Source organism: Phyllostomus discolor, chromosome 12 (genome assembly GCF_004126475.2).
Source record: "Phyllostomus discolor isolate MPI-MPIP mPhyDis1 chromosome 12, mPhyDis1.pri.v3, whole genome shotgun sequence".
Taxonomy (NCBI): Eukaryota; Metazoa; Chordata; class Mammalia; order Chiroptera; family Phyllostomidae; genus Phyllostomus; species Phyllostomus discolor.
The window spans coordinates 43,885,920-43,901,085 of record NC_040914.2 but is presented as its reverse complement, the minus strand read 5'-3'; the positions used below and the strand labels follow the sequence as shown (position 1 = coordinate 43,901,085).

The 15,166-nt window shown below is 54.2% G+C and overlaps 1 protein-coding gene across 2 annotated transcripts in view; it reads right to left on the bottom strand.

The window, feature by feature from the left end:
- Positions 1 to 15,166, bottom strand: part of ADAMTSL3 (ADAMTS like 3) — a 137,785-nt gene that overhangs the window by 39,556 nt on the left and 83,063 nt on the right. For both annotated transcript variants that reach the window (XM_036013173.1, XM_036013174.1), the window contains exons 13-15: positions 12,072 to 12,219; positions 10,471 to 10,555; positions 4,564 to 4,853 (exon numbers count right to left, since the gene is read on the bottom strand). In XM_036013173.1, the coding sequence (XP_035869066.1) occupies positions 4,564 to 4,853; positions 10,471 to 10,555; positions 12,072 to 12,219 (523 nt within the window). The remainder of the gene's footprint in view (positions 1 to 4,563; positions 4,854 to 10,470; positions 10,556 to 12,071; positions 12,220 to 15,166) is intronic.

Genomic DNA, 15,166 nt, shown 5'->3' with positions numbered 1-15,166 from the left:
TCATGTGTAATCTTAGGTTCCTGACCATGGCAGGACAGCATTTCATATCTCTAGGCATCTTTCATAAACCTGTTTTTTTTACCTGAGAATATATTTATTGATTTTAGAGAGAAAGGAAGGGAGAGAGACAGATAAATGCATCAGTGTGAGAGGGAAATATTGATCAGTTTTCTCCTGTATGCACTCCATCCAGGGGCTGAACCCACGGCACTTGGGTGTGCGGGCTGATGCTCTGACCAAGCTAGCTGGCCGGGGCAAGCTTCATTTATTTTTAATGTCAGAAAAAGAAAGCAATCGTGCACATCTATTTTATTTCATAACCAAAATTCTTTAGAAAACAGAGACTACTTTGGAGTGTTTTCTGGAGACCAAGCGGGTGGGCCTCAAAGCGCCACAGTGACCCCGTTTTAACCGTTTGGGGTGACGTGTTAGACCGCTCACAACAAACTTCTCCCTCTTAAAGGATGTCACTCCGAAGGGAGGACACGTTCAGCAGAGGGCCGAGAGGACTTGTTGATGCAAGTGGGTTCGCCAAGGACGGCCCCCAGAGCACCTCCCGCCCCAAACGCTGCACCTACACTGGGATTTTAGCACGTGGCACTTCAGGAGGTTCCACAAAAACCTTTGTCTTCAAACGTAGAAGCAAAAAGGATAACAATCAGTTTCCTTCATGTTGCACTTAACCAAAGGTGGGCAGTAAAACCAGGAAGCATCAGAAGACGTAACGTAAGTCGGGCGTGGGAATTTCAGCGACACCTTTTTCATGAGTCCCTTTTGGCAGAGGAGGCAGCGACGACGCTCCTCACACGTGGCCTCTGACTCCCACAGTGTCACAATCGGACATGATCATATTTTTGGCAAAAAAAATTTTCAGAGACTTCGTCAAGAAATTGATGATGACAGGGTGAAAACGCAGACACTAAGAGGGGTACACCGAGCCCACACGTGAGCGAACAGGCTCCCCCTTGTCGGTGGAAGGTGAGCGAGCGTGGAGAGCCGTGCAAACCCGTCCCGGCCGATCAGCACCCCGACAACAGAATGCACGCACAGCGGGAGGTGCCCAGAGCTCAGAGCAAAGCCCACTGCCGGGGGCTGTAAGATGCCACCTAATACCTCATGCATTGAGCGGTGACATAAACACGGAAAAGTCATTTGAAGAAAAGAGTTACGTTGATTTGATCGCCAACTCGCCTTGGGCCCTAGAAATAGATGTAACGCGCCCTCTTTCAGCACTTAATGGAACAATCGTAAAAATCAATCCTACACGAGTCTATAAAGAAACTGCAATCCCTTTCTGAAAGTCAGAAATTGCAACATTCTCAGACCATACCAGCGTGCAACTATAAATGAATAACAAACTATGAAACCCTCCAAATCCTGCCACGAGAATTTCTAGAAAGTCAGTCCCTGTAAAACTCTTAGGTCAAACAGAGTCAACAGAAGACACATTGGTTGTGGCAAGAAAAAAAAAAAAAGAGGGAAGCATAAGGCAACTTGAGACCGGATGGACAACTCTTGATAATAATCGCAATATCTTCGTGAAATGGATGACTCTTTTCTCAAGAAAGCCTAAGCTAGAGAATTTACTGAACAACTAAGAACTGGAATTGACTATAACAATAGTGGTGGGGGGGGGTGGATTTCAAAACGTCGGTCAGCAGGGGGCCGTGGTCCTTCCCCTCAGTGCTGCCCCCAGGAGGGGGAAAGAAGAACTGGACTTAGACAGGTGTAGCAGCCAGCTCTTGGCTCGCTTTTAAACAGGCACTTCCCATGATATACACGATTTAAGACAACTGAAAGGCATAGAGAAACTCCAACTTCATCTTACCCACTACTATAAACCTGCTAAAGAATACACCCACTTCACGTGGGGGTGCCTCATACGATGCTGTGTTAACATGTCGAGATGCAGTTTCAGAAACAGACAAGACACACACACACATGTAAGCATGTACAGATGGCACAGGCACGTGCCCAGGGCCACAGTGGACAGCAGAGCCAGCACGTAATCTTCTCTCTGCCGAGGGGCCAGCGTGCTAGGGTGCGAACTCCCGGATAATGAAAAAGAAGGAAGCCCAGCAGCTACGCTACGGACCCAGGGAAGCACTCGAGAACAGTGCCCGTCTTGACGTCTAAACGCACGCTTCAGAGCGCTCCGGATAGGTGAGTCCCTTTCGGAAACTGGTGGGGGAGACAGCTGGTAAAGATTAAAGATCGTTGAGAGCCGTCCGGCCCTGAGTGTGGCGCCATAAACATCCGTGGAGCCTGACAGGAAGGGACCGATTATGTCCAGAGTGGCTGGAAGGCACCACCGCTACAGGCCAGTCACGACGGGAAGGGATTCGAGGCGAAAAGAGCAGCCACTGCTAATGTACCGTGTCGGGAACACCCCCCCTCCCCCGCCCCAGGGAGCGGGCCACGAGGAGCCCAGAACGGGCCGATTCAGTTTCCCTCCTCCTTCCGTTCCCCAGTTGCAGGAAGGCTGGCTGGTGCTCCACCCCGCTGCTGGAGGACACCTGCGTTCATCCATGTCATTCGGGTACACACACACATACACACATAAAGACATACATGTGCAAACCCTGGAATTAGATACCAGTGCATTGTGGCCAGAAGGATAATACACACATCTGTCCATTCGCCCAGCAAACCATTCACACACAAACACTCACACACATGTAACTAGGAACAGCCGGACAGGAGCCCCTCCTCCCAAGCACATAGACCCACGGACCCTCAGTGCACCCCGGCCTTTCCCCTGCTTGAGGAGCTGCCTCTCCGACTCTCCAAGGTTATCTAAGCACAGCGGTGCTTTCCAGCTCATGCCCGCCCACCCCCTCAGGGTAATTTGTCGATTCCTTTGCCTTTCACTGCCTTTTTGTTTTTAATTGTTGTTTTTCAGTTATAGTTGGCACGAGGTATTGTTGTCTATTGGCGTCAGGCGTCCAGTGGAGTGGCTAGACCCTGTACAAAGTGACCCCCAGATATTCCCAGTGTCCCCACCCCCCGGCACCATACACAGCTGTTACAGCATGAGTGACTAGATTCCCCGAGCTGTACTTTATGTCCCCGAGATCACTCAACCCGCTCTCTCTAAGAGGTGACAAGTACATTGTTCATTTCTGTTTTAGACTGTGTGATGGTCCCTGAGCCTCAGCTTCCCCCCCACTGTAAAATTTGGGTGAATAGGTACCCAAAAGCTCATTTTTTAAAAAAGATTTTATCCATTTACTTTAGACAGAGGGGAGAAGGGAGGGAGAAAGGGAAGGAGAGAAACATCGACTGGTTGCCTCTCACACGCCCCTTACTGGGGACCTGGCCCGCAACCCAGGCATGTGCGCTGCCTGGGAATCGAACTGACGACCTTTCGGTTCGCAGGCAGGCACTCAGTCCACTGAGGAGCACCATCCAGGGCTCATTTTCAATGATACTAGCCTAGGACCAGACAAAGGTCATTCGACTACCCCTGGGGGTATACGCAAGAGAAACGAAAACACACACCCATACAAAAACGTGCACACGAGTGCTCTCGGCTGCATTACTCACACCCCCAAAGACATGGGAACAGCTCAAACTTCCGACGTCTGAGCGGTAAACAGATGCAGTCTCCCCGCACCAGGGAAGAGTATTCAGTCATCAGAACAAACGAAGGGCTGAGTCGCGCTGCATCACAGGCCCACCTTGAATTCACTGCAATCACAGGAAAGCAGCCAGAGCCGCCCAGAACCACGTGTGGTGATTCCGTTTACACAGAACGTCCAGGACAGACTGCGAGTGGGTTAGTGGTCGCCGGAGGCTGACGCGGGCCAGGAAAACCGGGAGTGACCACTTACGGGTACAGGGTTCTTTCGGGGCAAAGTGTCCTAAAATTGACTGTGATGGAGTGTGAAATATATATTCATAATTTTGTTTATGGGGGGGAGGAGTCATCCTAGAGGGGTGAGCCGTCCCGGGCGGGGCCAGCTCTGTGGGCACCAGAGCGCCATCCACCGTCATTGCGGCTGCATCGGGCTCCAGAGACCAGAGCTCGAGACCTGCCCCACGGAGTGGGAACTCGCCGGTCACTCTCCTCGGGCAGCCCCGAGGCCAGCGCTGAGGTCCCAGGACCCGGCGTGCCCACCAGGAGAACTGAAATCGGGAGGACAGTATATGCAACAGGGATTCCATCGACGGCAGCCTTTCCAAGCGGCCATGAACCTACATGCTTCCCGAGGCTGAGTTCCGACTGAGGGCAGCCTCTGGCACGAGACGGCCTCCGCCCATCAGCTCTGCACCCCTCCACTGTATCCCCAATACCAGTGACTCCATTCCCTGCCCCCGTTATGCAGCTGTTCAGGCCAAGGAATATACCTTTGTATGGGGTCAGGATACAGTCCCACTATCCTGTCTCTTTCTACAATAATCACAATAAAAAAATAAATAAACAGAAGGCACCGTGTCCCGTTATTCCAACGACTTAGCCTCCTGGACGCATCTGCTCATTAGCATATTCGCTTAACCCGCGCAGTCAGTTCTCAGACCACACACACCCCCGCCTGCCCCCTGGAGCAAAGGGCCCCGTACCTCCCAGACACGTGGCGGTGCAAGGCGTGAACCCCGCGTACTCCCAGTGGTACGTCGTCTCGCCGTCCGTCTCGGGGAGGGCGGCGTCCGGCGCGAGGGCGGCGGGGCCGTCCTCGCAGGCCTGGAGGAGGCACGGGCGCTGGGCGGGTGGCCGGGGGCCCTCGCACTCCTCCTCGGGCAGCTCGGTGTCCGCCTGCATGAAGGTGAGCAGCACGCGGCACTTGACCTCTCGGACCTGAACGCCCGGGCCGCAGGTGGCGCTGCAGGCTGACCAGGGCTCTGCGATGAACCTGCGGAGAACCGGGGAGGGAGGTGATTGTGACGTCCAGGCCACTGAAGGAAGCGCGAAAAGCATTTCCCCTTTGCTAACAGGCAGGGATTTTATTCAACTGTCTCAGATACACACTTAGAAACCACACTGTAGGCTGAGCGATGCTTTCTGCAGGGCAGATGAGGCTTTAGATTCTCTTTCATGTAGCATAGAAACATGCACTAAGCGTCTGTAGGAACAACAGCTTCGTCCAGATGCAGTCCGATCCACGCGGAATGTGATGCATTTGTGGACCCGCAACGGTGGACGTCAGAAATTTTCAAATCTTATTAGCAACACAGAGAATATCTCACCGCAGAGAAACGACAGTTTTGCATCCGTTCTATAATTCTAATCCGGTGCCCTGGTATTTGCCTAACACGGTTAAGATGTGGTAATAAAACCCTGGCTGGTGTGGCTCAGTGGATTGAGCCCTGGGCTTTGGCCCAAAGTGTCACCAGTTCGATTCCCAGTCAGGGCACAGGCCTGGGTTGTGGGCTAGGTCCCCAGTAGGGGGCGCAAGAAAGGCAACCACACATTGATGTTTCCTTCCCTCTCCTCCTTCCCTTCCCCTCCCTCTAAAAATAAATACATTAAAATCTTTAAAAGAAAAAAAAGTTATGAAATGCTTCACTTCTCAATGCAAACAATTTTAAACAATAAAAAATAAAATAAAGAGGTGGTAATAAATAAACAGTTCTGTAGCGATAACTTCTAATCTGATTTCTTTTATAACACGAGGATTTTCACCAATATTTAGTCCATAAATCTTTATCGAGTGTCCCCTTTGCTAACAGGCAGGGATTTATTCAACTGTCTCAGATACACACTTAGAAACCACACTGTAGGCTGAGCAATGCTTTCTGCAGGGCGGATGAGGCTTTAGATTCTCTTCCATGTAGCATAGAAACATACACTAAGCATCTGAAGCTCTTAGAAAGCACGAAAGGCACAATATAGTCCAGCTGGATGAAGCGGTCATGTATGTCTCATCCTGAATTATTATTACCCACTAACCCGAGGTCTCCAACCTACAGCCGAAAGCCCAAACCCAGCCCACCTGTATCTGCGCAGCCTGACAGCTAAGAAGACATTTTATGGTTTTAAACGGTTGGAGGACGAGAGGGTAATATTTTGTATCAGGTGAGGAGTGCTTAAAATTCCAATTTCAGTGTGCATGATCACCGATGTATTGGAACAGAGCCTTGGGTGCTCAGGGCCGATGAGTCTTTTCGGTGACTGGCCGGTGAAGCCCGGATACTCACCGTCTGGTCCTTTACAGAGGACGCTGACGGACTCCCGCCCTGAGCTTTAGGAGGAAACAGATTCAGCCCTGGCTGGCGTAGCTGAGTGGATTGAGCGCGGGCTGTGAACCAAAGTGTCGCAGGTTCGATTCCCAGTCAGGGCAGATGCCTGGGTTGCAGGCCATAACCTCCAGCAACTGCACATTGATGTTTCTCTCTCTCTCTTTCTCCCTCCCTTCCCTCTCTAAAAATAAATAAATAAAATCTTAAAAAAAAGAAGAAACAGATTCAGTCGGGATGCATACACATTACAGAAGCCACGCTTCCATTGTGGGGCATTAACAGGTGACAGGTGAAGGGGAGGTTCAGTGACAAGAGTCAGTTTGGGAAACCTTGGGCCCAATAATGTTCAAAAGGTTTACTCAGTACAAAACCTCCCCAAAGCGTATGCTATATGAAACCATACTATGAGTTCTCAGTGGGGAGCTACGGGGTACATCCTTGAAATATAGGTGAATGCAGCCCTCTATTCCAGGGGTGGTGTGGTATAAATGATTCCAGAAAATGCGGCTGGGATGTTGGCTTAGACGCAACAAGCCCTGACGTTTACAGTCGTCAGTGGGTGCGCCTTCCGTGGTGGCTCGGCTGGTTGGAGCATGGTCTCATCCACCGAAAGGTCGCAGGTTTGATCCCCGGTCCAGGCACACGTGGGAGGCAACTGATCGATGTTTCTCTCTCCCATTGATGTCCACCTCCCTCCCCCCAAATCGATAAACATCTTCAGGTGAGGATTTAAAAAAAATCTCACAAGATGGGGCTGTCAGGGTCTCCCGGAGGCGCCGGCCTCCCTGCCCCAGGCAAAGCTTCGCCACCGCCGTCTGTGGCGGCACGTCCACGGACAAACATGGAATGCCACCGCCACACGTGAGCCCCCCAAAGAAACGCCCGTTGTCCTGGCTCCCAACCCCAATGTTCAGTGACCGAAGGCAGGAGCCCTCAGGAAGCGCGTTGGGAATAAAGGAAGCTTTGGTCAATGCACTCGCTTCAAGAACAGAGACGTCCGTGGAAATGCATCGTGGATGATGTGCAGAATTAAAAAAAAAAACAAACATAAATCTGAGATGCATCATCAGAGGTTTGCCTCCAAGACCTGCTTACTGTCTGGCCACGGTCACCCCCCTCTCCTCCACACTCAGTGCCTTGGGGACCAGCCACCCTGCACGCAGCCCCCAGCCCCCAGCGCCCGGCACGCGGTGCTTCCGACCCCAGGTGCACCTCAGAACCGCAGGTCGAGGCCCCTCCCTCCCAGGAAGCCGTCCCTGCCCTGTGCACCTCACACCACCACCAGGCAGTCGCTGCCTCCTCTGTCTCCCCATCACACGAACCCCAGGGTGGGCGGGACCTGAGTGGGGTCACCTGACCTCCAAGTGGGGCTCTCCCTGGTGCCCCCGCCAGAGAGCAGCCGGCGGTCACTACTACGCAGCTCAGCGATGTGGGACCACGTCTTCACCTCTGTGAGACCCCCGGGTCTCCTCCTCCCTAGTGGGGGGATACTGACGACGCCCCCCGTGGGGTCCCTGTCAGAACGAGACCCCCACGGAACACCCAGCACGAGGCCTGGTGCCCACGAAGTCCCCCCTGTGTCCGTTCGTGGGACAGACTCCCGAGATGCAGCCTCAGTGGATGCCAGCGCGTGCGACTTCCACAAGTGGAGACGCGAACAGGGCAGCAAGGGAAGCATCCACCCTCCGTCTGCCCCGCGTCCTCGATGGTCCCGCGTGGGAGGCAGGAGAGGGCGCCTCCTCTCCTGAACCCCCCCCCCCACACACACACACAAAACGACGAAGACTCCAGGGAAGAACTCTGCAACCAAAGAGGGGCCGTACCAACTGTCAACACATTCCGCAGCTGGAAAGCTAAGAAGGTCCGAACTGCCGTTTCCTTGGCTCAGCTTTAGAAGCTATCATTTTTATTTTCCTAATTTAAAAAAGCAGGGGGGAGAGTGCCTTTTGAACACGCACTCCCTATGTAAGTTCAGAGCCCGGGCCACGGGAAACCACAGAAGCAGAAATATTTATCTTCCCCGGGCGGGCGGGTCTGGCAGGCTTTGCTCGGGGGGCGGGGGCGGGCTGGAACCACGGGTCTGTTCATCCTTCCCCGTGTTGTCAACAAGCAAGCATCCCAGACCGCAAAAGACAGTGCTAATAAAAGGATGCCCTGGGAGCTGAGCTGGGCTGCGGTTTTGCTCGGAAATCGAGGGAGTGAGCCGTCGGAAGGGGAGCGGGGGAGCTATAAACTTCACGCCAGGCAGCCAGGAACAGGAGCTGGAACGGCAAGCCGGGAGTCGGTGACACAGGGAAAGCGTGAAGGTGGGGGTGGGGGGCGGGGGGGGGGCCAGGTGCTGTGGGCTCCGCCCACCTGCCGGGGGGCGGGGGGAGGGAGCGGGGTCCTGTGGGAGCAGAGGACACACAGCTCCACCCAGGGAATGTGAGGACCCGCGGCAGCTACACGACATCCCCCTTTTCCAAGTCAACAAATCCCACCGTTTTTTAGACCCTGAAAGGGGCCCTATTGGATGCAGTGGTCCCCAAACTTGGATGCACCCCCACCCCAAAGCCTCCTGGATGCTTTGCTAAAAACGCTGGCGACACCTGTGTAGAGACCGAAGGTAGCTCGGAGACGCCCAGGGGCTGGGAGAAGGGGACGCAGCTTTGCTTGGGAACACGAGACCCTGGTGGGCCGCATCGCTCTAGACTGCGAACCCGAGGACCCCCCGTGGGAGACCCCTGCACACTCCCTCCCAGGCGCACCCCCTTCCCCCATGGGTTCCTTCTCCTGCAGAATCACAGGAGCTGGGGCTGGCCCAGAGTTCGCGGAGCGGTGGGCCTAACGCCCTCCTCGTACCACTGGGCGGTGTGGAGACGCTAACCGACTCATCCAAAATCCTTATTATCGTCTTTTTAATTTGTTTAGGACTGCCCAAGCAGGAGCCCCCTCCCTGAGAAGGACGGCCACCCCGCACCTGAGGTCCCTCTCCTCCACCCCCGGGAGCCGCCGTCTCGGGAACTGGCACGCAGACCTCACGTGTGTGACGTGGGGCCCGAGGTCCCACCGCACGAGTCCCTCGCCAGTGCCACCATTCCCCCAGACTCCCAGGGGTCTCGGGGCACCTCCGTTTTGTTGTTACTCATTTGTTACGGATTTTAGAGAGTGGGGGGAGAAAGACGAGGGAGAAAGACGTACACGTGTTGTTCCACTTTTTCTATACATTCACTGGTCGACCCCTGCATGTGTCCTGACCGGGGATGGAGCCCGCCGCCCTGGCGTTTGGCCACGACACTCTAGCCAGCCCAGTGCCCGGCCGGCCTCCCAGCGCCTCTGATGTCTCGCTCTCTTGGGGCCCCTCTGCCCCTGCCTCCAGGGGTGGTTCTTGGATCGACTCTTCATTCTCGATTCCACTTACAACATTTCAATCCACACGTCCCCAGTCCCATGTGGATGGAAGCCACTGGACTTCCGAGTGGGACGGGCCCTGGAGAGACTAAACCCCACCTGAAGGGTGAGACACACAGCTACTCAAGCAAGATTTGTCTAAGGTCCCGTCGTCGGAAGTAGGGGTTCTAGGCTGCGCACTCAGGAGCCCCCTCTCTCGCCGGTGCCCCCCAGCAGCGCAACTCAGGGTATCATCTGATAACGACTCGGGTCGCCCTGATGTATTCCAACGTAATTGTTTTTTTTTTAAGTATGTAACCTTTTTATTTTAAGATTTCATTTATTTATTTTTAGAGAGAGGGGAAGGGAGGGAGAAAGAGAGGGAGAGAAACATCAATGTGTGCTTGCCACTCACATGCGCCCCCTACTGGGGACCTAGCCTGCCACCCAGGCATGTGCCCTGACTGGGAATCGAACTGGTGACCCTTTGGTTCACAGCTCACACTCAATCCACTGAGCCGCACCACCCGGGGCCCAACATAACTGTTTCCACAGAGACCGACCACGACCTAACCACGTGTGTACCGCTGTGGCGGTGCTCGGTGAGACCCTGGTGCTCCTCTAGATCCAGGAATGATCCCCCGTCTCTCCGCCGCGGCAGACCCCTGGGTCTGCCCGGGGGTAAACAAGACGGTTCTTTCGTGCCGCACCTCACAGGCCCTGCCAGAGCAGGGCTGCCGAACGGTGACTCGGAGAAGACCACCTGCCGGCCCGCTCACCCGCCCGGGCTCTCCGGAGTCTGCACGGCCGGCTCACTTGGATTTGAAACGTTTCCCCGAACTGCAGGGGGGAGGGGAATCACACGGATCAGGCTCACGGGCCATGCCCGGGGACGCTCCCATAAAAGGCCCTGGGACTCACGTTGGTTCTTCTGTTGCTATTCTCGTCTCTTCCAGCTCACGCGCTTGTTTCAGCCAAGGCAGTTTAGCCTCCACGGGGCTCTTTTCTAAGGGAAAGGAAAAGAGCATAAACAACAAGCTTAGGGATCGTGAATCATCCAGGGAGCTGGACAGGTGACCGTGGCTTGCTGGAGACGCCGCCCATGCAGAGGTCGCACTTCCCCGAGGTGGACCGGCCGAGTCCTTTGCCTCAGGACACGACGGGGCTTCGGGGCGGAACCAAAAAGGGCCGTCGTAGATTTCTTCAATTAACACACAATCAACAGGGACCCGATGACCCCATGGCCCAGCTGCACGTACTCGCCAAGCGAAGACAAAAATGTGTCTTCCAAACGCACACCAGCGTGCTGTTGGCACATTACATAAGGTCTCACTTCAACCGCATCGGCCGGCTTTCTTCCGCCACAAATGATTTTTGCCCAATGAGTGAAGGATGGAACGGAGAAACACAAATAACGGGAAGGTTTGGGGGGCGGAGCATCTGTGCTAGGGTTTACTCGAACTTTCTTTCATGGCTGCTGCCGGCGCTGGGGAGGCCGTTCCCAGGGACAGCTCCCATGCAGGGCGAGCTGGGGCCGCTGCTGTCCTCTGAACCCCGCCCCCCACCCAGAGGCTAAGGAAGAAACAAACAGTCTGGCGATGAAGTGAGAAGGAAAGTAATCTGGGGCTGCTGCAGGGACACCACAGACGCCAGCCGAGGGGCCGTGGAAGCCACATCCCCCCCCCAGAGTGAAGGAGGAAGGAGAAGAGAGGTCAGAGGGCAAGGTACAAAGTCAGTCTCTGCCCGTTGCCTGGCAACCCGCGACTTTCCCGGGAGACAGGCGTCCTCCCGTGAATACTTGCTGACCCGCTCACTGTGAGGTGATGGGCACGGACCACGAACACAGGAATAACAAAGGAGGGTTGTACCCTCCTCTCCGAACGCACGAGGGAGGGGCCCTCGGCCCTAACAGGTGCCAATAATCCTTCTGCCACGCCCAGAAAGAAACCTCGCGTCCTCAGGGTTGGTGACACGTTGCTAGCATCTAGGGAAACCTGTGGTCCCGTGCAGAGAGGGACACGTAACCAAGAGACGATGCTCAGACATCCTGCCCCTGGGTGCTACCCGCTGCGGCCAATGCAGGTGGAGCCAACGGGGCTGGGAAAGAAATTCTGGATGCGTCTGCAGATCCAGACGGGGGATGGAAGGTCTTCACTCCCTCCGGGGCAGGCGGCAGGACCGGACGAGGACCATGGCGTCCCTCCCTCAGGAGGCAGGCATCGCAGGGAGAGGCAGGTATCGGACACCAGGGAACACAGAGCAGTAGGAACTTCCTGCCCTTCTTCCCCTTCCTCCTCCTCCCCACTTGTTCCTCAAGGCAGAGGCTGCATCCGATTACTGTACGTGCCCTGAGACTAGGGGCTGGACGGACAAGCGCTCCACACTCCCTCCCTCTGGACCCACCACACCCTGAGGTCCAGCTTCTGTGTGGAGGTGCAGGGCCATCTGTCAGGACAACAACTCTGTCAGAAAGCTAGGGAGCTGCAGAACGAGATCGGAGCGAGACGCCCCGCCCGCCTTACCTCGGGGTTTGTAGCAGGGGACGGGGATGACACACTCCTCCTTGATGTGCAGCTTCAGCTGCGGGTTGCAGCCGCCCACGTGCTGGCCGAGATGGTTGATGCACAGCACCACCCGGTAGCGCAGCCCCCGGCCGCAGGTCACCGTGCACTTGGGAGAGGAAAAGAGAAGCCGGTGACACCCTTGCTCACCAGGAGACCCACGAAGGCTTCTCGTCTCGTGCAAAGGAAGAGGAGGAGCCACTGCCTACGTCGGCGATTTTCAACCAGTGTGCCGCAAGAATTCTTAAAATGTGCCGTACCTGACTCATTCGGTCAGGGGCCCTGAGCTCTTCGCCCTCAGACTGTCGAAGAGAAAAATGACAACAGCCAACACAACGACAGGCATCGGCGTGAATGCCCCGTCTTGAACCATAAAGACGCAGGTCACATAACAGGCTTGCATGTGACTGGGCACGTCACATAACGAGGTTGCATCTGGTTGGTTCATTCTTGGTACCAAAAAGCCTTATAGCCCTGGCTGGTGTGGCTCAGTGGACTGAGCTCAGGCTGTGAACCAAAGGGTCGCTGGTTCGATTCCCAGTCAGGGCACATGCCTGGGTTGTGGGGCTGGGTCCCCAGAGTGGGGTGTGCGAGAGGCGACCACACATTGATGTTTCTTTCTCTCTCTCTCTTTCCTTTCCCCTCTCTCTAAAAATAAATAAATAAAAGCTTTTAAAAAGCCTTATAAACAAGTACAGGCACCTGACTTTTTAAAAAAGGCACTTTAGAGCAAAAAGGGTAGGTAATTACTATTATTTTTTTTGTAAATCAATTAGATCGGCAAAAAAATTTTTTTTGTCAGATTGGCAAAAAATGCGGTTTAGGTGTGCCACGGGATTTTAGGATTAGCTGACGTGCGCCACGAGGCAGAACAGGGTGGAAGTTGCCCGTCTGCGTGGACACGAGCCACAGAAGGTGGGGTCTCGGGGCAAGAAACGCTGGAATTCCCCGAAGTCTTCCCAATCCAACAGGAGGGAAACTTCAGTTTCGTCAAATCTCATTAAAAAGTTACATGACATTTTTCGAAACAGTTTGTGAGGATGAAAGAGCGTTTTCTAAACCATCGATTTAAATTGTGAGCGACCGTGCCCAGGGATCAGCTCTCTCTCCCAGCTGCAGACGCCGTTCTTTCAAAGCTGGTGTCAAAAGGTTTAGGGAAAAATACCGTGTGCCTATCAGGCAGCTAAAATTAATGAAAACATTGTGCTGTATTTTCTCAATACATGTGACCCTTGTGCTGCTGGGTTTTTTTCTTGAGGAATTTATTTTTCATTTGGAAGGGGCTCTTGGTTGTGAGTGGAATGTTTTCGTGTTGTGAAAATCTAACACGTCTTTTCAATTGATCTACATGTTAGTGAGCATATGTTCGTGTGGGTATGTGTTTTCTTAAATTAATAGACTTAGAGGCCCTGGCTGGCGTAGCTCAGTGGATTAAGTGCGGGCTGTGAACCAAAGTGTTGCAGGTTCAATTCCCAGTCAGGGTATGTGCCTGGGTTGCAGGACATGACCCCAGCAACAGAACATTGATGTTTCTCTCTCTCTCTTTCTCCCTCCCTTCCCTCTCTAAAAATAAATAAATAAAATCTTTAAAAATAAATTAATAGACTTAGTTTTTAAGACCATCTTAGGCTGACAGAAAAATGAATCACCAGTTCAAAGGTGCCCCAGGCCTCCTCAGTGAGCAGACCTCCCCCCATTACCAACACTGTGCATTAGGGGGTTTGGGGCATCATCACTGATGAACCAAAATTGTTGATACATTATTATGAACTCAAGTCTAGAGTGCACATTAGGGTTGTTGCCAGCTTTAAAATTTTTTTAAAATTTCTTTTCTTATTCTAAATAAACATTCAATTAGATACCCAATATTTCTGTTTTCTATCCTTTTTTTCTTAAGAAAGGCTTTTGTTTTTAAGATGTTATGTACTTATTTTTACAGAGCGGGGAAGGGAGGGAGAAAGAGAGGGAGAGAAACATCCATCAGTCACCTCTCGAGCGCCCCCTACTGGGGACCTGGACTGCAACCCAGGCATGTGCTGGGACGGGGAATTGAACCAGCGACCTTTCGGTTCCCAGACTGACACTCAATCCACTGAGCCACACCAGCCAGGGCTATTCTTTTTTCTTAACGCGTCACCTGCAAACAGCCCGAGCTCAGGACTCCCCAATTCTGGATCCAGCCCTGGGAGAGGCAGAGTCCTGCCCGTGGGGCCTCACTCCGCCTCCCCACACACCTCCCACTGAACGGACGGACACAGCCCACCACCCGAGGACCTTGCTCAAGGTCGCAGGGCTCCTGAGAGGCAGAATGGAACCCCACCCCAGAGACTCCTGTTGCCAAGACCATGACTTGGCCACAGCTTCCTGAAGCTCAGCGGTTCTTCCCACAGTCCCCCTGGGGGTCCATGCATGCCCGCAGGAGAGTTTCGGAGGCGACAAGAGGCCCACACGCGTCCCCATGGAGGGCAGGCCCCAGGGAACCCCCGTCATCTCCTCCGGCCACTCTTACAACCGCTCAGCCAATATTCCAAGAATCAGGGGAGAAGCAGAGCAGGCCCTGCCTCTGGGAAACTGACTCAACTACCCCACGTGGATCCATCTGGAATCCACGTGATCTGGAGAGGGGGTTTTACACAGGCCAAGAAAGAAAAAAAAAAGTCTGCCCGTGGGGGAAAAAACGCGGTTATGGGGTATAAGGCGACCACAGGCGGCCAATCGATCTGAAGGCCTGTGTCTCCTTCCGCAAGGCCCGGACGAGACTCCTCCCTGGAGCTGCACGTGTCCGCCGTGCCCACCACTTCTCGTCGCCGAGAATGCGTGGCAGTTTCGGTGACACAGGGAGGACCTCCGGGGGGGGCGGGGGGGGTGGGGCGCCGGCGTCAGGGCGCTGAAGCCCGCACGAAACATGCGGACACGGCTTCTGAGAGCCGAAAGCCAGCCCCGCAGCTTGCAGAAGCGACCTGGGTTTTCAGCGCTAGGCCGCGGCGGGACGCTCTGCACGGAGCTCAGGAGGTCAGAGCAGGGCCTTGCTCTGATCCAGTCCCCCCAGCTCGGCC